The 19,693-nt window shown below is 41.1% G+C and overlaps 1 protein-coding gene and 1 long non-coding RNA gene across 2 annotated transcripts in view; one reads left to right on the top strand and one right to left on the bottom strand.

Moving 5' to 3' along the window:
* The window catches only part of CFAP91 (cilia and flagella associated protein 91), a 30,345-nt gene extending 15,283 nt beyond the window's left edge, over window positions 1-15,062 (bottom strand). The window contains exons 1-10 of the mRNA XM_059838084.1: window positions 14,811-15,062; window positions 14,281-14,352; window positions 12,064-12,215; window positions 9,164-9,247; window positions 7,803-7,868; window positions 6,724-6,905; window positions 5,837-6,014; window positions 5,343-5,500; window positions 4,918-5,100; window positions 4,634-4,776 (exon numbers count right to left, since the gene is read on the bottom strand). Of these exons, the coding sequence (XP_059694067.1) occupies window positions 4,634-4,776; window positions 4,918-5,100; window positions 5,343-5,500; window positions 5,837-6,014; window positions 6,724-6,905; window positions 7,803-7,868; window positions 9,164-9,247; window positions 12,064-12,191 (1,122 nt within the window). The 5' untranslated portion in view covers window positions 12,192-12,215; window positions 14,281-14,352; window positions 14,811-15,062. The remainder of the gene's footprint in view (window positions 1-4,633; window positions 4,777-4,917; window positions 5,101-5,342; window positions 5,501-5,836; window positions 6,015-6,723; window positions 6,906-7,802; window positions 7,869-9,163; window positions 9,248-12,063; window positions 12,216-14,280; window positions 14,353-14,810) is intronic.
* Window positions 10,500-19,425, top strand: LOC132323160 (uncharacterized). Its single transcript, XR_009485273.1, has 3 exons — window positions 10,500-10,579; window positions 16,934-17,081; window positions 19,291-19,425. It is a non-coding gene; the product is annotated as an uncharacterized LOC132323160 (long non-coding RNA).
* Window positions 19,426-19,693: the final 268 nt, after the last annotated feature.

Raw genomic sequence — 19,693 nt, 5'->3', positions numbered from 1 at the left:
GAGAGATTTTCTGAACTGTGTTTTGTGTGTGAAGACCTTAGAGCTCCCTAGCATGAAGATTATAAGAGAGATTTATAAAGAGATTTGCAAGATGGCAGGACAAGGAAAGCAGAAAGAAAAGGCTGCTGTAGTTGTGACTCTCTTGAAAACAATGGCTACAATGTTTATTAGTACAATCTTGCATTCATAAGAATTTTCCTAATAAAACTGTGGCCTCCAAAACTGTTTCCTGCTAACCAGACTAACAACCTTTAAAGACAGAAAAATCTATGATTAATTTGGACAAGCGGGAATCCTTATTAATGCAGATTTGAGATATACTGCAGTTCTTAGAAGGGGCTTTATGTTTTCATGTCAACACTGTCTAGTGCCTGCTTGACTATCTTTACTAAGTAAAAAAAAATGCTTAGCATTTGCTTTCTCTAATCTGATGCTTTAAATTAAGATTTTAACATAAGAAAAGAAAAAGAAAATACAGGGGTTTTGCCTAAACTGGTTCTGCCCAACTTAACAAGTTCTCATTTTTGGAAACAGAGACACCAGGACTCAAGAATCATTACAAAAATACTTGATCTGATACAGACTACATTCCTTTATTCAGGTAGCAGGTTCAGAGTCAAGGTAGGATCTGACTGGATTGGACAGTGGAAGAACAAAAGTCATCTCTTTTCCACTCTCCTGGCAAATGCAGTGAACAGCAAATGGCACTCATGCTTTTCACCATACACCTTGGCTTCTCAGCCAGCTTCTGACAGAAGCAGAACTCTTGACAGGATAACAGCTTAAGCAGCAACTCTCCATTCAAAGAAATCATTCAATCCATTCTTTAGATTCCTCCATTATCTACTCTGTGATCCTCTCCATTCCACAAGATCCTAGGTATATTTGATTTTTGAATACAGCACAAAGCATGCAGTCATGGGTCTCCTTCTTCCTCTTTGCTCACAAATGGTAATTGTGGGATTACACAATCACAGAATCAGTGAGGTTGGAAAAGACCTCAGAGATCATCGAGTTGAACCTATGACTGAACACCACCATGGCAAGCAGACCGTGGTACTGTCTTTTTTTTTTATTCCAGTCTTTCTTTAAACACCTCCAGGGACTGTGACTCCACCACCTCCCTGAGCAGCCCATCCCAATGTCTAATCTGTGAAGAAATTCTTCCTAATTCCAATCTAAACCTCCCCTGGTGCAGTTTAAGACTGTGCCCTCTTGTCCTGTCACTGGTTGCCTGGGAGAAGAGGCCAACCTCCACCTGGCTGCAGTCTCCTTTCAGGTAGGATCACTGAGGACAGGCTGCCAACCTGCTTAGCAATGCAGCGTGGCTGCTGCATCTTGGCTGATCAAGACTGACATAAAAGCTCTCAGAGCCTGTCTGAGCATGAGCCAACCAACACTGTGTGGAGATCTGCTCTTGAAGAAATAACTGCTTTTACAGCCTTTCCTATGCTTTGAAGTTGGCAGAGATTTTCTCCAGAGACATTATTGGCCCCTCTACTTCTCTACCTCTTTCCAGCAACCGGATGAAGGAAAACAGACATGGTGAGAATTGCACCCAATGCTGAGGTGAAAAGTTTCTGGTTCTGACCTCATCTTGATATAATACTTTGAAACTACCTGGTGCTTCATCCCTCCTGAGTCACTAGAGCATAAATGGTCTGCCTAAAGTCATGTATTGTTCTGCATTGGGATGTCTTCTACCACCTCCTCCACTCCTTGGTGTATTCACTTACTGCATTTATTCCCTGCAGGAGTTATCTGTATTGGGATGTTATGTCCTTAATGCCTTGGATTTTCATACTAGGCTGATATATATAATGGCTCACTTGCACTCCTTAAGGCACTGTTAGAAGGAACTATCCTTCTCTGTCCTTTTACTGATCTGGCTTAAAATAAAGATTTTTGTTTTTACTGTAAATTTTGGGTTACTCCTGTTTCTGCCATGTTCTCTTATTTTAGAGAATTATTCAAAGACTACTGAGTGTACATAATACTTCTGCAAAAGGTTTCAGTATGGTCCTAAAATAAGTTTGCTTCTAAAATCACTTATTTTGGCTTAGTTTCATGTCTGAAAGAAGCAGCTCTCATTCCTAGGAGGCCACAGATCCTTTTTGTACTTACTTGAATTATTGTTTATCCCTTCTAAAAAGCATTAAGCCTAAGAATACCCTCAATATGGCAAACAAAAAGGCATATGATGAGAAGAATTCATCCATCTTTCCTCATGTTTGGCCAGAGAAGCAAGCCTTGACAACTCCCTTTATTGAAACTAATGGCTTCTGAGGTCAGTATCTAGCATTCCTCCTATATTTGTCACTTGCTTCTAGATAATCCAGGAAAAATTTTAAAAACTCATTGTAGAGCTAGATCTCCATGTACTCTGAATTTTCTAGGATTCCACTTTATTTCTAGGATTATGGGAGAGAATTTATGGATTAAGTGTGCTAGGAGAGCATTAAAATAAAGCTTTAGAATAGAAAACTGATCTGGCTACTCAGCTATAGAAATAAGGCAAAGCAACACAGTGCCCTTGGCAAGATGATCCCTAATTACCTGCTTTAAACTGCTCTTCTACTGTGTGTGATGGGAAGTTTGTTGGCACAATTGGGACTGCTTATTCCAAGTGGTCAAAAAGCTCCTCTCAGAGAGGATTGTCCTAAATTCTGTTAATGCAAGTACTTTGCATGCTTTACTGCTCTGTTTTTGACAGCTCCAGCAGCATTTGAGCTGGACCTGTCAGCAAGGCTCTGCTAAGCCAGAACATTCTATAGCCATTGAACTTCAGAAGCAAAAGCCTCTGATGGGAGAAGTGACCAGGAACAGCAGCAGAGAGCTCAAGAGCTAATTGGGGCAGTCATTTCTTGATTCTCTGAACAGAAAAATTGTTTAAATCTAACAGTGGGGACAGTCTGGGTGTTTCACAGGGTCAGTACTTTCTGCTTGTCCGGACCAACCAGCCTGGGGTCTTCTTCTGTATATCTAAAAGCAGCAGTTAAATTTTGCATAATGGATTTATTTTATAATTTTTGTCTGCAAAGGAAACAGTTTGTGATTTTAAAAGAATATACATTTGGCATTTTTGTGGTGGGGAAATGAATATTACTTATGTTAGCCTCTCAGTTGCTATAACTCAATGCAGACCAAGGGATCTACACCGATTTAAGAAACAAAGTGTGCAGAATTATCTGCATTTGTTCTGCATTCCATCTTCCTTTGTCCACCAGTTTTTCTTTGAAGAGACATTATTGTGTGAGCAGCCAGCACTCGGCTGCTCACACTTCTCTCTGGCTCCAGTTTAGACACTTCACCACAGTCTTTCAAACCATGAGGAGTATTTTAAACAGACAGAATACAAGTGTTGTAACTGGAATTCAGCTTCAAAAGCTTGGACTAACATTCTGCTGACAATGAGAACCGTGTTATGATGCAGACTACACAATTACTTCTTGAATTTTATGCAAACCCACCCAAACTCAAACCCCATCAACACTTCTGTGTCTTTAAAACTACGAGTTTTGTCCTTACTTATGAACAATACCTGTAGCACTCAAGATTTTCTTTGGAAAGTTTCTTTCTAGATAATAATCAAATGCAATACTTCATCTTTACAAGATCCAGCAGAATTTAAATTTGAGATAATATGATTGATTTTTCAGACCAAGATTTCAATTTAAAATTCAGCAATAGCAGGCTACTGTCTGCTTTGAAATTATTATTACATTACACTAAAACAAAAGAGGTGGGTGTGTATATATATATATATATATATATATATATATATATATAAATGTAAGTGAAACTTGCCAAGCTTTACAAATTAGAGTCACTATTTTCCAAAGATACAGCAGCCAGCCAAGAATATTCCTGATTTTACATGAAGGTAACCCTCAATAGCATCACAAGAAGTGTACTTAAAAGTACATGTCATTTACGAATATTGCAGATTGCAGATGCAAATGAGGCACTTCTTTCTTTGGTGGTTAATTGCATATATGGACACCTCATCTGCATGAACAGTTGTGATAAATTAAGATATGCAAAATGCTATTAGCATGTTTGCAAATCAGATGCTGTTCTTAGGGAACAACAGTGATATGCATCCACCATGGCGACCTGATTTTATGAGTGGGATCATAAATCATGCTTTTAATCATGCTTTGCTACAGACGCTTTTACAATATGTACTTTAAATGTACTTTTAAAAGAATGTACAAAATTTTTAGAATATGAATCCAGATTTGCTTTCTTTAATTATTGGAAGCTTGACAGTGTAGTCAGTAGTGTATTATAAAATGGAGCAATGAGAATGAGAAATGGGTGAGAATTTCAAATTGACATAATATGTTCCAATCCAAATACCTGATCTGTAGGAAGACGGATTTGTTTGTGCTTGATGTCTATAGGATTGGAGCAGAAGCAGGAGTGAGAGTACTGATGGGCTGAGTATCACAGCAGTACTGGTCAAGCCTGCAACAGTCTGCATGTTTGATTCATTCTGTCCTAGAAGCTGTTTTACAGAATAAGAATTCAGTACAGAAAATTGGGAAGAAGCTTACACATCTTCCCAATTGCATTGATGAGCAGTTCAAATCTAAGAGGAACTGACATGCTGCTGGATGCAGCTTCATACCTGGTGAACTTGTGCCAGGACTACCTCTAGTCTTCCTGACCTTTTAATATAGCCAGTCTTTGTGATAATGCATTTAGGTTTCGGAGCTTTAATCTTGATCGGGAAGATAGAAGGCGGGGCAGATTTTTCCAGTTCACACAATCCTAAGATTATAATATGAAGAAAGATTATAATATCTACAAGGATTTTAATACAAACAGTGGTTAAGATGGGGAGGGAAACTTGAATTTTGGCAATATCTTGAGTAAGTACCTCCCCCAAATAAGTCTTCCAAAACGCCTTACCTGCAAAGGTGTTAAGATAGTAGTTTTTTACCGCATAGTAGTCAGAATTGTTGTCTGGGAAAAAACCAATCCGAGACAAAGGAGCGTATGTTTGTGATGCAAAGTCATTATACTCTCTGATGATATCTCGTCTCTCCAGCTTTCCCATCCAATTCTTCCTCTTAGCTATCACTTTTCTGAGCACTGAAAAGGAAATACAAATGTGAGACAGTTCACACAAATAGTTCTATAAAAGCCGTATCTTTGTAAATTCACAAGAGCTTTTGCTAGATAAAATAAAAACATGACAAACCAAATGCTGGCCATGCACATTGATACTGTGGATACAACCTATTTAATTCTGAATAGATGGTAACCTTGTGAAAATAGAAATGGCTTGTCTGAAAACTGCCTCATACCCCTCTCTTCCTGTCTTTCAGACTTACTCAATGCACAGTCATGCTGAATCTTTCTCATTTTCTCTTCTTTAGCCTTCTGATGATTTTGCCAATGGTTGTTCAAGCGCATGGCATTCAGCTCATTCCGATTCTCCTCTCGCCTCTGCATCACCTTCTTAAAGACTTCCATTTGAACCTTCTGCAACCTGCAAGGAAAGAAAAGGTCAGGCAGTATTGAGTGTACTCTGCAGTGTTCTGTGCAATGCTGCCACCGTCAAATCCTACATACCTTTACAAATAGCTCATATTGCATTTCTCATATTCAGTCTTTCATTTTAAAAAGAGAGTTAAGCACTGATAAAATATATTGTGGTAGCAGACCTGGAGACTAAATTTAAGAAAAATATCCCTTCCCAAAATCAGAGTATTTTCCAAGAATTAGAAGGCTTGTTGTACCCTTCAGCCAATCCCCTAAACCTTCTTGCTCCTCCTCTATTCAGCACACAATTAAAAGAAATAAAAGAGTATAAGCAGACTCCTACTTGTCTATTTCCTCTTCTCTATAGGCCCACTCCTTCCTTTCCATAGCCTCCATCATCTTCAACCTCTTTGCGATGTTTGAGGGACTGTCCATGGGTGGCAGAGCTGCTTCCCAAGCGCGTTTTTCCCGGATGCGATCAATAATCTCCATCTCAGCTTGTCCTGCTGGCAGCCCCCGACCTTACAGGGACAAGAAGCATTAGCCCTTTGGGAGATTGGCAAATCCTACAAATAGCTACCACCAAAAAGTATGAGAGGGCTGGATGGGTACAGGCCCATGTGGTAAACACAGGCAGAACTGTCAAAAGCCAGAAGTAAATACTTCTAAGGCCAGCAAGATTCTACAGTATGAGGCGTGGTGGGACCTGCAGTTGCTACAGTTCAGTGCACACTAACACTGGCACTTCATTCTTCTACTGCAGGCTGCAAAGGGAGAAAAGCTTTTCTAGGAAGATACTTTCTGAGAATGAGCACTTTCTTTGGTATGTGCAGTGTCATCATCGTTACAGGTGAGACACTGGGAGATGAGAATCACAGGTATGTTCCAGGGCAGCAGTCTTCATACTGGGTTTTTTTAATGATGTGCAAATCTAAGAGCAGCTGGAGGACAGTGGGTAAATGGAAAAACTGCTCCTAGTTCCCATTTGTGAAACATGACCTTTCTATATTGAATGGTCCTCAAAACCCTTCATGAAATGCTACAGAACCATTAAGTAGTGAAATATCATATTTATTTTAGAAACAGACAAAATAATTGCCCCAAATGCACGCAAAAAAAAAAAAAAACAACCATCAAAACTGGCAATAGACTTGAAACCTGACATTGAAAAGAACTTTCTGGTAAAGAGGTGTCGTGATTATTATAATTTATCTTAATTTCACAACTCACCCCAAGTGAGTGTAGCAAGCGTCAGAATTTCAGGGACTGAGCCACTGCGGACTACATATTCAGGGGAATAGGGATCTGTCTGTGCTTCACCATCCCTGTAATCTGTCTGTGTCCCCAGGGTTCGGAACATGAGGCCAAGGACCTGGCTGTCCCCTGCAGCTGACATGACATGCGACTCTGTCCTAAAAAGAGGTGCAAGATGGAAGATTGGTCACATTCATTAAAAAAACCTCCAAGCAAACAAACCAGAAACACGTTAGTCAAACGTGGGAGTCTTAAATGTGTTTTGGTTTATCTTAACATTACTCCCATTGACGTTAACTCCATTATCTTTGGTAAAAGGAGACTGAGGCTACACTGAGTCTGAAAGACCCTCCTTAAATAAATAATCCAGAAATCTTCTAGTTTCAGCTCTCATGATTATTACACACAAATCTTCCCTATCTATCCCATTCTAAAGCATTGCATTTAATGGACACAAAATTGTTGAAGTAACATGAAGTAGGACTGCTTCAATTTAGTTTACATGTTTCTCTTTCCAACAATTCCAGAATAAAAATTTAATTCTGATATAAGCATGTGCAATTTCCATTAACTCCACCAGGAAGTGAATTTTATTATGTGACCTCAAAATTTGATACTCTCTGAAAACCACATTAGACTACATTACTGATGCTCTACATCTCTGAGCAGCATTACATCTATCATAGAGATTATAATAAAACATCAGAAGACCTTTCAACAATATTGCTTTACTAGAGAAATCTTTTTTGCAATGTTATCTCTTCTAGAATTCAGAGACACCTAGCTTTCTGTTTCAAGCCTCACAGTCTTAACACACTAGAGGCACATCCTTTATTCACAAAGCACTACTTATATACTGTAAGCAAGTTCTGAAAAAGTCCATCATGTATTTCCTCTAGAATTCTCAATGATGAGAGCAGCACCTTAACCTCTTAACAAGCTTTTCCTGTTGGTTCATTATGAAAAATAGTGGTCACCAGACAAATAGTTTCCTGATCTTCTTCTGGTGAGATGTTACCCATTACAATAGTAATTTTCCAAAAGTCACTACTTACTCGGACTTCGTATCAGCAACAGCTTCTGGAATACCTGCTGGAGGCAGCCTAGAAGACCTGAGAGGTCTGAAGAGAGAGAATGAAAGTAAGACAACAAGGATAAGCCTAAAATATCATTATAGTTCAGAAAAACTGCAGTCCACTAAATTAAGTGGAGTTAATACTAATTTTCCACAACTGTGGTTCTGTTAGTTGCACGTTTAAGAATTGAGCCTAAATATTAAAGCACTCTTTCATAGCTCAGGAGGAACAGAGGAAGTTTCACCAGTAAACATCAGGACTGAGTGTTATTCTTGTAAGTCAAAGCAGAAACTGGAGTTGCAAAACAAGACAATTACTAAAGTTAGTTTTGAGTGTGTTCCAAATATTTTGTGTGTGTTTCACTAATTAGCTTACTTTTTTTACTTCTCTTTTACTTTTTTTAAAGAGTAGTGGGTTTTTTGAATTACTGCTTGAAATCCCGAAATTCATTCCTACAATTCGCTGATAAGCTGGTTTGGACTGCCTTAATTTTATTGTTTCATTTTTTGCAATACTTTATGAGGTATCTTGAAAGTGATTTGGGCTCAACTACATATTAATAATTCCTTCCTAGGCATTCTTATAGTTTGCATATTGCAGTTCTCCATCTATTTCCCTTAGCCTTTGGGAGACTTTGAAGCTTAATTTCATATTGCAGATGATAACGTCGTCTTTGTTCTTTTAAAACTGTTGATAAAGGAGCCATAATAAACTTCAACTTATTAAACTTTGCAATTTTTTTATATTTAAAGTGGATATAGTGGCCAATAGCTGCTGAGTAAAATAGTGAATGCAATTCAAAGTGTATGTGACTAAGCCAAGAATGCTCATAAGACAGCTGTTGGTTCAGATCTTGAGTCCATTGCTGACCTGCAATGTCTTTGTGGAAGGGGCAGAGCAGTCCTACAGTAGGGGACATGGATGAAAAGTTAATCAAGGCTTCCCTTTGCTCCGTTTCTGCTCCTGGAAGAAACTGGGAGTTAAAGGGCTCCTTCTTAAGAAAACACCTTTCTAGGGGTCTGGAGAACCACACTGCCTTTGTAAATATCTTCTTCCTTTGCACAGGATGATCTACAGCCCAAAGTTTTCTTATTAAGTACAGAATGGCTGATATATTTGCTTATATGGTAACTCATAACTGAAAATTCTGTCATAGTGTGAATTTAGAAAGTCCTTGTGTTTTAAGACCTGGTTACTATTAAAATTTTGTATTTTATCAAAGAACTGATCAAAGTACTGACAGAAAATACAGAAAAAAATAATGCTCTGGCCTTTACTTAGGTGCTCTCGAAATGCACAGAAAGAAGCTGAACCCTGTTTCAAATCAGCTCCTTCCTTACCGTGCAAAATATTTGTAGCGATTCCTTCCATTAACCTCAGGATCTTCATACACAACCTGAGGTAGGTGAAGAGAAGACTGACCTCTGAAAGCCAAAATACAGGACATCATTTAGAAAGTACAATCAGAGCAGTTATCTTTTTTCCTTGTGTCTTTTTTTTTTCCCCTCTCTCTTCCCTCTGGTTGCACTATCCAACATGCACGCTAGGAATTCCCCCCAAGCCTCACACTTATGCTAGCAACTATATTTTGGTTTTTTCACGTTTACCTATGTAGCAAAACAGTTTGACACTTTATTTCCCACTATGTATGGTCAAGAAATGGTCTTTACTGACTTCATTAAAATTTTCTTATGAGCTTGCTATGAAAAGTATTAACCACTTGTACATGCTTAACTTTGTAAAGGAAACCATTTTTATTGGAAGTGGGGGGAGCAGGCTTTTTGTCTCAAGAGTGAAACAGGTTCCAAATACGTATAAAGACAGAATGAGGAAAGGAGAATGCACCTTCTACCTTTGAAAAGTAGGTAAAGAGATTTTGAGTAAATGTTTAGAATCAGCAATTTCAATTTGAGTTCTCCAGTAAAGGAGAAAAATCAGGACAATCATGGGAATGTTTCAAAATCTATGCTGAAACAACCATATCTTTTGCAAGAATGCTTCTTTTTTTTTCCCCATTTTGAATTTAAATTTTGCAGATGGTTTAAATTTTTCACTATAACATCTTGAAGAGTCTTCTTGAAGGCTCTGGAAGATCATGTGGAAAACCTCATTAAGGCAGCCAGTGAGATAACGGGTAGAACTGAGAAATTTGAAAGTTATTAATCAGGATTGCTATTTGATTTCACAACTGCCTTATACTCCAGTCTTACTCTTCTCAGTCTGCACAGCTGTTAAAGACAAAAAATAGAAGATGTTCCTAGAGAAGTCGTGGATGCCCCATCCCTGGAAGTGTTTGAGACCAGGTTGGATGGAGCTGTGAGTGAAAGGGGAACTAGATGATCTTTAAGGTCCCCTCCACCCCAGGCCATTTTATGATTCTATGATGATTTTATTTCTTTGAGCTATGTATAAGGCAAGAACTGAAGGCCAAGTTTACTATAAGACCATTTCTGGCAACTTGTATGAATTCTGATCTCTAGATGTATGGACTTGTGGGTACTGGGGTTGGTTGCTGACGCCTGATTTTAATTACAAAGGTATATTTACAGAGATACAATTAACAATACTTAACATTGCTCAACAGCTGAGATCAAAACAGAGGATTACATGCTGAGACCTGTTGTCTTCCAAGCCCTGATCTAATTCCTGCAAACTGTGCTGTGGAATCTGGGGAGGCACAGTATGGCTACCTGCCACAGGAAAGCTTCAAGCGAGATGCTTCATTAACCTCCTGTGACACACAATTTACTGCCAAGGTAAGTTTAAAGTCATCTCTTCCCAAGGCTTTCAGTCACATCACATAAGAAAAGAGAAGGGAATATTTTGAGATGCAATGTCGTAACCTGATATACTTGCTCAGCACTAATCAACCTATTATTGTGAAGTTGTGTTTGTAATTCAAATGAGTTAATTGAGCTGATGGCTAGTTCCATTAGCTGACTCTTTATATATCAGACTGTTGCTCCATCCAGATGGATTTGTGTTTCATTCAGCACAGGTGGGCACTTATTCTTATGATCTAACTTTATTAGCATAAACCGTTCATCCTGTTATGGTATAGTTATAGGCACAATGGGAACCCAGGGAAATAGCCCTTTTTATTCCACAGATCCTGCCTCTTGCATGTCCTTGACTTATATTTGCTGACTTTGCTGAAATAAATGAGCATTTATTCCCAGTAACCTTGCAGAGGCAATGCAACTACTGAGAAGACAGCTGGGAAACATTCTGTCTTCCGTATCAGCAGCACTGTCAATCAGTGCAGGTTGAAACAGAGAGGATGTATTTCTCATTTTTTGTTAATTGCAAGACATTTTGGAAATACATGTTGTTGAAATGCAAATTAATTTTAAAGCAGTGCAGGTGTCAAGTTATTACAGTATTGCAGGCAAAATGTAAAAAGCCACTGAGGTGCTCATGTGCTGGGGACCGTTTGAAACACTGAAAATAGTATTAAGAAAAAAATACTCCAATTTATTTTTTTATTATGGAAATGAGAAGAATATGCCTTTAAAACTGAACAAAACCAGGTGTGAAATCCACTGTATCACTCTTGAGCATCTTTGAATATTGTCTGGCATGTGGCAGAACTCAGTTACCAGCAACGCCAGAGCAAGCACCATCTGAAAAGCCCACGGTCTAAACACAGTTGCTTAAAGCAGAAAGAACCTTTGAAGACAAAAACCTAGGCTGATGCCTGCAGTCTTGCATACAGCTACAAGAGGAGTTAAAAAACCTGTGGTGTGGCAAAACACTATTTTTTTTTTTAATATCTGCTAAATAAGAACCCAAATTGTGACACCAGGAGAAAGCTCAACTAAGAAACCCCTGCACTAAAAATGTGGTGCCCTGGTTCAGGCCCCAAGGACCCTGGAAGGAGCAGCAAAAACAACCTAACCAGCTGCAATTGCACAGGATTAAAATCAAAGAGCTCCCACTGAAGTAACACACATGAGTCACTGAAGTCTTCATAACTCATCTGATCTGTAAGAGATTGAAATAACTCTCTTCTTTTTCATGGCAACCGCTGCAAAGCAGATAGCACAGGGATGAAGGAATGTGCAACAACCACCCTGTAAGAAACAGATGGGTAACCGTACTCCACAACAGCTGCAATCTCTTAATTTCAAGGGAAATATAAGTAGGAGCAAATTGCAGTCATCTCCACTTCAGCATGCACGGCTTTTTGTTGGTTTTGTTGGTGTGTTTGTTTTAAATTGTCCAACCATAGAACACTTACACAGCAAGGCACTGAAGAGCCTCCAGGCGCTGCTGAGCCCTCCATCTTTGACCAATATATGCAGGCACTGGATCTTCACTCTTGAAACACAAACTGCAGGCTGGAAAATGAATCAGTCCAGTAGCCATGCTTCAGAATATCGGTGCCTTCACCTAACATTTGTGTGGACACAAAGAAGAGAGGCTGTAATTTTGCTACTTCAAACAGCATTAAAGAGAGCAGAATTCCAGCCTGCTGTGATTTACAGGACTGCACATTTGGGATGGGGAAAGAAGGCGGCATACGTATGATAAATGATGTCAGCTAGTTAGATGGTTCTTCTCAAGATGTGGAGCATACCAGACTAGCAGCAGATGCACAGATTTGTCTTCTGGCTGTTTTCCAGTGCTAAACTTGTACTAAAAACCAAAAGGTCTAACGGTTTGTTACATAAAGAAGTTAGTGTGCAGTAACTGTGAATGTGCAGCAATGTGAACTTCTAGCACATTACCCCATGTAACTCCCTCCTATTTCTAGTGCTCTAGAAATTAAGTAACATATTCCACTTGCAGGGAAAAGTTACATTATTTTATACTGGAACGATTTTAGCATTTGTTAAAAATAACTCAAAGGGAGCTAGCATACAAAAATGATCACATTAAACATCTACACCCTTCCTTTTAAGGACTAATTTCCCTGGGTAGATATGCCTTAAATTGCTAAGTTTATGGTTGCCAATAAGTCTTTGCAATCATAAGTGATATAGCTCTATTGGCTTGAGCTTCTGTTCAAACTAAAATCAGAATTGAGTTGTGAATTGCCCCTTTCATTTCAGCAGGTGCTAACTCAAATGCACACAGGTGACATTTCAAGAATACACACCAGAATGTAAGACAGTGTCAGCTGAAGATCTAGGCACCCTACCATGTGTAGCTGCTTGCTGTGCACAAAATTGCATTTTTGTTCCATTTGTCTTCAAAAGGAGTTCAACTTTTATGCATTTGGAGTACCCTATGAACTAATACTATCACAACCTCTGTCCATCCCAAATTGTGAAGCTAGAGATTAAGAATTCAAGGATGTAGGGTTTTGAATTGTACACTACACACTTGCTGACTGATTCTAAAACATGTTTTATGCAACAGTCTGCCACCACACCCATCTGCACCAATTCACCTGTGACATGGCAACTTTAGTGACAGGATGCCTGTTTACTTAATCTGGCCTGAACTGTTAGCACAGCCATATTGTTGCAAGTGTCTCACTGATGACAGGCAATGTTCCCAGCTCTGTCTCTCTAGGGACAGGCAGACAAATACTTTTTGTTTTTGTGTAGATGTAAGAAATATTCTGAGATAATACAGTAAGAGATATCCAGAAACATTCTTAAAAAAAAAAAAAAAAAGCTCCTTTACTCTATTGTTGGAAAGCTGCTCAGGGCTTTTCTCCTTGCTGTACAGCAATGAAATCTGAGTTCAGAATATCTGTCTTGCAGCCTCAGTCACATGCATAGCTTCAGGAGGACTCTGCTTAAAATCCAATTCATTGTGCAGTTGCACCAAGTCTGTTTTCCTCTGGCATTCTACCTGTATGCATCCTGTGCAGCTATCAATCACTGCTGTCTGAAGGTGTGACTGCAACCCCCACAGACATACCCTAGCTGGTTTTAAACTAGCTGAGGGGAATACTGACAGCAGGGGAGCAAATGCAGTAGGAAGCTAAGCATGGGCTAACTAGGTAAAGATTAGCTAGGAAGTTAAACTCTGCTAATTCTGTATGAAGAATCAGCAAGGATTTGCAGTCTTTATTGGCTGCTTAGATGTTGCTGGATATTTCATTTTAGTCTAAGTAGGCTACATTGATCCGTAGTGTAAATGTCTCCCAAGGTAAGTAAGGAACTGACAGCTCTGCTTGAACAACAGCCCAGCAGATGCCCACTTATTTTATTAGATTTAAGTAACATATACAAGCTATAATTAACAGCATTTGAAGACAGACTATTAAAAATACTGACACACAGTTTAGGAAATGACTCAGAACATGAAGCTGGGTATTTCTAGGCTGCTGCTAGAGTCACCATAGGCCAGCTACTCCCTGTGTTGTCTTGTTTTAGATAAACTTTCTCTGCTTTGTATTTTGCTGTTTTAAGGGAGCACCTTAGGACTTAGACAGTTTCTATCCACGTGTATGCAGAAAAAGACAAGGTGAACATGTCAGCTGTCTTTGGCCAACACCTACCAGTCTATCACCAAGTTGAGCATGGACATTTGACTTTGGAGGGTCCCTCTCAGTTCACAGTGTGTACAGAGTCTGAAAGACAAGTGAACAAACGGAACTAGTTACATATTTGAGGAATCAGCATGAATAATCAGGCTCCACTTCCTTCTTTAAAAGTCTGTCTGTAAGAGAGAGGATGAAACAAACTAGGAAGAAAGAACTGATATATATGTCTCTGTATCAAGATGTCACCATCGTGCAAATGAGGCTCACAGCTGAAATCCTACTGCTCCGTGGCAGAGACAGGTGAAAAAAATCTAGTAGAAAAATCGGCTTTCTTAGGAGGCACCGTCAGCTTAAAACAGAAAATGTGATGACATGAAACATTAAAAGGAAGGCACGGTGCAACGGTAACCAGTGGAAATACCAAACTGTACATGATGCTTCCCTCTGGGACACAGAGCTGGCTTTGCCCCAGCTAATGTTTCGCGGTCCCAGCCTCGCTGGAGCCGCCAGCCCGATCGCTTGCCCGCTGCTCGGACGGCACCCACCTCGTGCCGAGCTCGGCGAGGGCCCCGGGGCGCTGGAGCAGAGCGTCCCTGGGGCGGGGGAGGCCTCACGCCCCGTCCGGCCCAACTCCCAACTCCCGACCCCCGCCCGCCCAAGGGCTCGGCCTGGCCGTACCGGGGCCGCCGCCCGGGGCTGCAGCGGGGCGGGGCTGTGGGCAGGGCGCTGCCGTCTCGGCCGGGCCCGGTACCGAAGGAGCAGCCGAAGGTCCGGCCGGGAGCGGCTCTGGCCCGGCTGCCGTTCCCATGGTCACGGCGGGCGGGCGGGGCCGGGAATGTCCCGCCCCTGTGGCCGGGCGTTGCTCCGGGCTGGACCCTGCCCGGCCCGGCCCTGGGGGCGGCTGAGCGTGACTCTACCGGGGGCAAACGCGTCCCGCGGGGTTTTTCCCGGCTGCTCCCGGTGGGCTGCTGCTTGTGCTCCTGCCCTATCCAGCCCCCCGCGGCCGCTCCCCGCAGAGCCCTGAGGCTTCGCCCTGCCGCCACCATCTTGTGCCGCCTCAGGAGAGCGGCGCGGGCGTGGGGATGTGGCTGGACTCTGAGGAGGACAGGGCACGGGCGCGGCCGGGAAAGGAAGGACACGTGTATTTCTGCTTTTCAGCAGCCGCTGCTGGAGTTGTTGCATGTGATGCTCCCGGGACCCTCGCTTAGTGCTTAGGAAATCTAGTTTAGCAGTTACAGTTAGGGACAGGATTCAAGGCTGGATATTTTTATTTTTGGCTTTGCTTGTTATCACCTAGGACTTCTGCAGCTGTGAGGTGGTGAAAGTGAGTCCCGAGAAGGGCAAGGGAGCAGTTGAAGGGTCTGGGGCCCAAGTCCTGCGAGGAGTGGCTGAGGGAGCTGGGCTTGTTTAGCCTCGGGAAAAGGAGCCTCGGTGACCTTATCTCTAGAATTCCTTGAAAGAAAGGTGTAGCCAGCTGGAGATTGGCCTCTTCTCCCAGGCAACCAGTTACAAGACAAGAGGACACAGCCTTAAGATGTGCCAGAGGAGGTTTAGACTGGACTTTGGGATGGACTGCACGGGGAGGTGGTGGCGGCGCTGTCGGTGGAGGTGTCCAAGGAAAGACTGGACGTGGCTTCCGTGCTGTGGTCTGTTTCACAGTGGTGTTTGGTCATAGGTTGAACTCAGTGATCTCAGAGGTCTTTTCCAACCTAATTGCTTGTCTGGTTTTGTGAAAATAGACTTGGTACCTACTGCCCAGAGAGGCTGCAGGGTTTTTTTCATCTGTAGAGCATCTGAAAAGGCCTATAAAAAGTGGTACAAATAAACATCACGCTTTGCAAAACATTGCTATTTCCTCAAGGAAGGGGACATCCTTTTCTATAAGAAACAAAGTTGGAAGCTTCTTCATGCTTAATGTTAAAACCAGAAAAGACTAATACTTTTGTGAACATAAGGAGATTTGCAGGCAACGCTGCCTAGGAATAGGACACAAAAACCAGAGAAATTGAAAATGGGCCTTCTCCTCTGTCTATAGTCTTGAAGCAAGTCCCTTATGTTAGTTATTTTGTGTATAAAACCATATATCAAAGGGTTATTCACAGCTTGTCACATCTGACATAAAATGCTGGCCCCTCAGTACCTCATTATAGGAAAGCAACTTTAGGACTGTAGTTCCAAATTCCTTGGCTCTGTGAATTTGCTTGTAGACAATTTAACTTTGAATGCTAGTTTACTTTTTTAAATGCCCATCCCTTGCCTGAAGCAACAACATTTTTAGGTTAGTGGGTCAACTGAAGATATGTCTGAACTAAGAAACGCTGTCACAGCTTTGTTTCTGGCAGATATCATCTACATATGTACATCTGCAGGATGTGACTTCCCACAATGGATTGATCCGTGCCCTCAAGATACCCAGCAGGCTGTAAAGACCCTCATTTTATTAAAGAGCTTTACAGTGTGGTACCTTATTATAATTTTTGTTGAGGCAACAAAAGTCACTTTTCAATAGAGTTCCCTGGCATTTCTCATTATCAAGTTCAGTTTTCCTTTCTTGTATCATGATTTCCAAGCTGAACATCTCCATTGGGGTAATGGGGTATGTAAGCTGTACTTTGGCCAAGAAATTATTCTTTGCTAGCTCCACCCTCTGATATTTTTCCACTTTAAGGTTTTCAGAGATTACTAAATACAGGCAGCCTGGATTTCTTTTTTTCTTGTGTGGAATGGATCAGATGGAAACCAAGTTGAGAAGGAACAATGGAATAACTAAATGGGTTCTTGAGCGTCCTACAAAATACCGGGGCATAGCCAAACAGGTAAGTACTCTCTGGTGTCATGTACAACCAAAAAGCTGCAGTCCCATTATTAACTTTTGCTCTGCATTAAATTGGACTAAATGTGAGATGTCACATTTTTCTTTGTTCACCATGAGCTGCCTGGCCCTACTGCCTCTGATCTGTTGAGTGCTGTCACCTGAAAGACTATGTAGGGAAACCAGCTCTGGAGACTGATGTGGCTGAAAACTAACTTGTCAAAAATAAAAGAAGTTTTTAGGTCACTGCATAGCTGCCTGAAGAGCAGTACTTATTCATGGGAGGTGACAGGTATATGTGGCTGAGTGATAAAGCTCAAGGTTAAGGTTCATGGAACTTGCTTTGATTAGAATATGTGTGTGGGTAAAATATTGGCTAATATTTAGCTATATTTCTAAGAAATCTCTGTGAACTACGGGTATAAACAGTGGACAGCCTTACAAGTATTAAAAGTTTTGTTGATTATTACTATATCGAATGTTCTTTGCCTGAAATCTCCGTATTCTTCTGGACCTGAAGCTGTGTGAGACCTGGCCAGGGCCCCTAGCACACTGCTGTGTGCTGTGGAATGCACTGCAAGGGCTGAGTGGCATGGTTTGGTCTGAATGGATCTTGTTTGTTTATTTATTTATTTATTTTTAATATAAACCACACATTTTCAAAGAAAAATATTCCATACACAAGGCTCTGAGGAAATATTTGATCCCAGGCATTAAACTTTTGCAATCTTCTCTATGATCAGTACTTTGGAAAAGTACTCATAGCTTATCTGGTAGGTTGATCTGTGTATGTCAGGGACATATCCTGTTGCTTTGGTGAAAGAGAGCTGCAGTCAACTGAACTGTAAGCAACAAAAAAAGATTCCTATTTCCTAAAAAAAAAACCTGACTGATGAGCTTTCTGCTTAGATCTGTGGGCCATAGAATTGGGGTTTGGTTTCTTGGTGTTTTTTTTATTAATAACTTTTCCAGAACAAGACTCTGTTGGTGAGCTGCGGTGTTGTCTATCTGGATATTTTTTTCATAGCCACTTGGCTGCAGGGCACACCAGGTGCTCGGATGTATGAGTAAGCTGTCCACACCCTTGACTGCACAAAGTCTGAGTGGATTAACTTTGCATGTTGCAAAATGGCAGAAAAGTGCACTAGTTTAGCTGCCCGTGACAAAGGCTGAGCCAAATTAATTTTACCTCACATTAACCTTGAGATAAGATGTTTTAATTTGCTGCAAGATGAATTACTGCTGCTCTGTTGATGGACTTGTTATGCTGTGATGACTTGCTGATGTGTTTGAACTGTGAAATCAGACAGGGGGAAGTAGAAAATTTAGCAGGGTAGGATTAGGTACTATTTGGGAGCAGAGCAGTAGCTGAACAAAGACACGATGGATTGGACATGAATGTGTGATTTTAGAGGAGAAACTTGGCTGGCTGAGCAAAGAACAGATAGTGGCAGAGTGGGTTGGTAGAGAACCAGTATGGTACAAGGAGGAGGGAGAGACAGGGTGAGCAGCCAGTAAAACAGAACTGAAGAGGTTTGGACAAGAAAATGGGAGACCTAGGTGAGGAGCTGAAAAAGTGAGGAAGGGTGTGGAAAGGCAGGATTAGGGAGGATAAAGCAAAGAAGTTCAGCTAAACAGATGATGAGTCTCTAGTCTGTTTTCCTTCTGCCCTCCAAAGCCTGGGAGGGAACAGGGTTTCTTGAATGTGACTTTTATCCTGCAATTCCTGACAATCTGTGAAATCCCTGACAAGATGTCATTCATCTGGCTTTAAGTTTCATTCTGTAGATGGTCATCTTCCGCTCTTAAGCAGGGGTCAAATGACAGCACTGTCATGGTGTTGGATGCCTGTGATGCTTTGTGGTGACCTTTTCTAGTTATTAAAAAAAATCTAAGCTACGGGCAACAAAAGTTCTAGCCTTACAAGCACTGTTGAGGCTTTGCTATCTGGAAGTTCCAAAAGTTATCTATTTAAAATAGGTAACCGTTTGTGTGCCATTTCCTATTTTCGCCACAGGATGTCACAATTCCTCCATGTATGGTCCTGCCCATCACAGGCTCTAACCTAGGTGCCCCCAGTTCAGCTGTTGTATCCAAATGTGAATTGATGTAAAATAGATTCGGACCCATCCAGAATAATCCTTTGGATTTCTGTTTGTTGCCTGTCCGTTCCACATAATTCACTCTCTGTGTATAATAAACATCTTTTCCAGGTGTGTTATTCAAAAGGAAAGGAGCAGCACAAGGCTGCAGTCAATGTCATTGCTAAGTTTTTAATCCAGAAAAAGGGAGCCTTCCTTTCAACCAGCAAAAAGGAGGAGGCAGATGTGGTCACTATTTCAATCAGAAAGCAGAGGTAAGTGCCAAAAAGATGTGAGGAGACAGATGCTGTGACATCTACTGCTTTGTGGATTGAGGCCTTGTCTCTGTGTTGACCTTTGGCTATAGTAAGGCATGGTAACCACTGTGGAATACCTCACTCGTAACTTGTGACATCTTTTGTAAGAATGGCCTTGGAGTACTGATCGTGGTAAATGGAGCTTCACTAAGGTGAAGTCTGTGGTTAATTTGTGCTGTTTTTACTAAGAACCATGGTAAGAGAGCCATCTTCTCATA

The sequence above is a fragment of the Haemorhous mexicanus genome, chromosome 2 (assembly GCF_027477595.1).
Source record: "Haemorhous mexicanus isolate bHaeMex1 chromosome 2, bHaeMex1.pri, whole genome shotgun sequence".
Classification (NCBI taxonomy): domain Eukaryota; kingdom Metazoa; phylum Chordata; class Aves; order Passeriformes; family Fringillidae; genus Haemorhous; species Haemorhous mexicanus.
The sequence above is the reverse complement of the archived record's forward strand: the minus strand, read 5'-3'. Positions and strand labels throughout refer to the sequence as shown.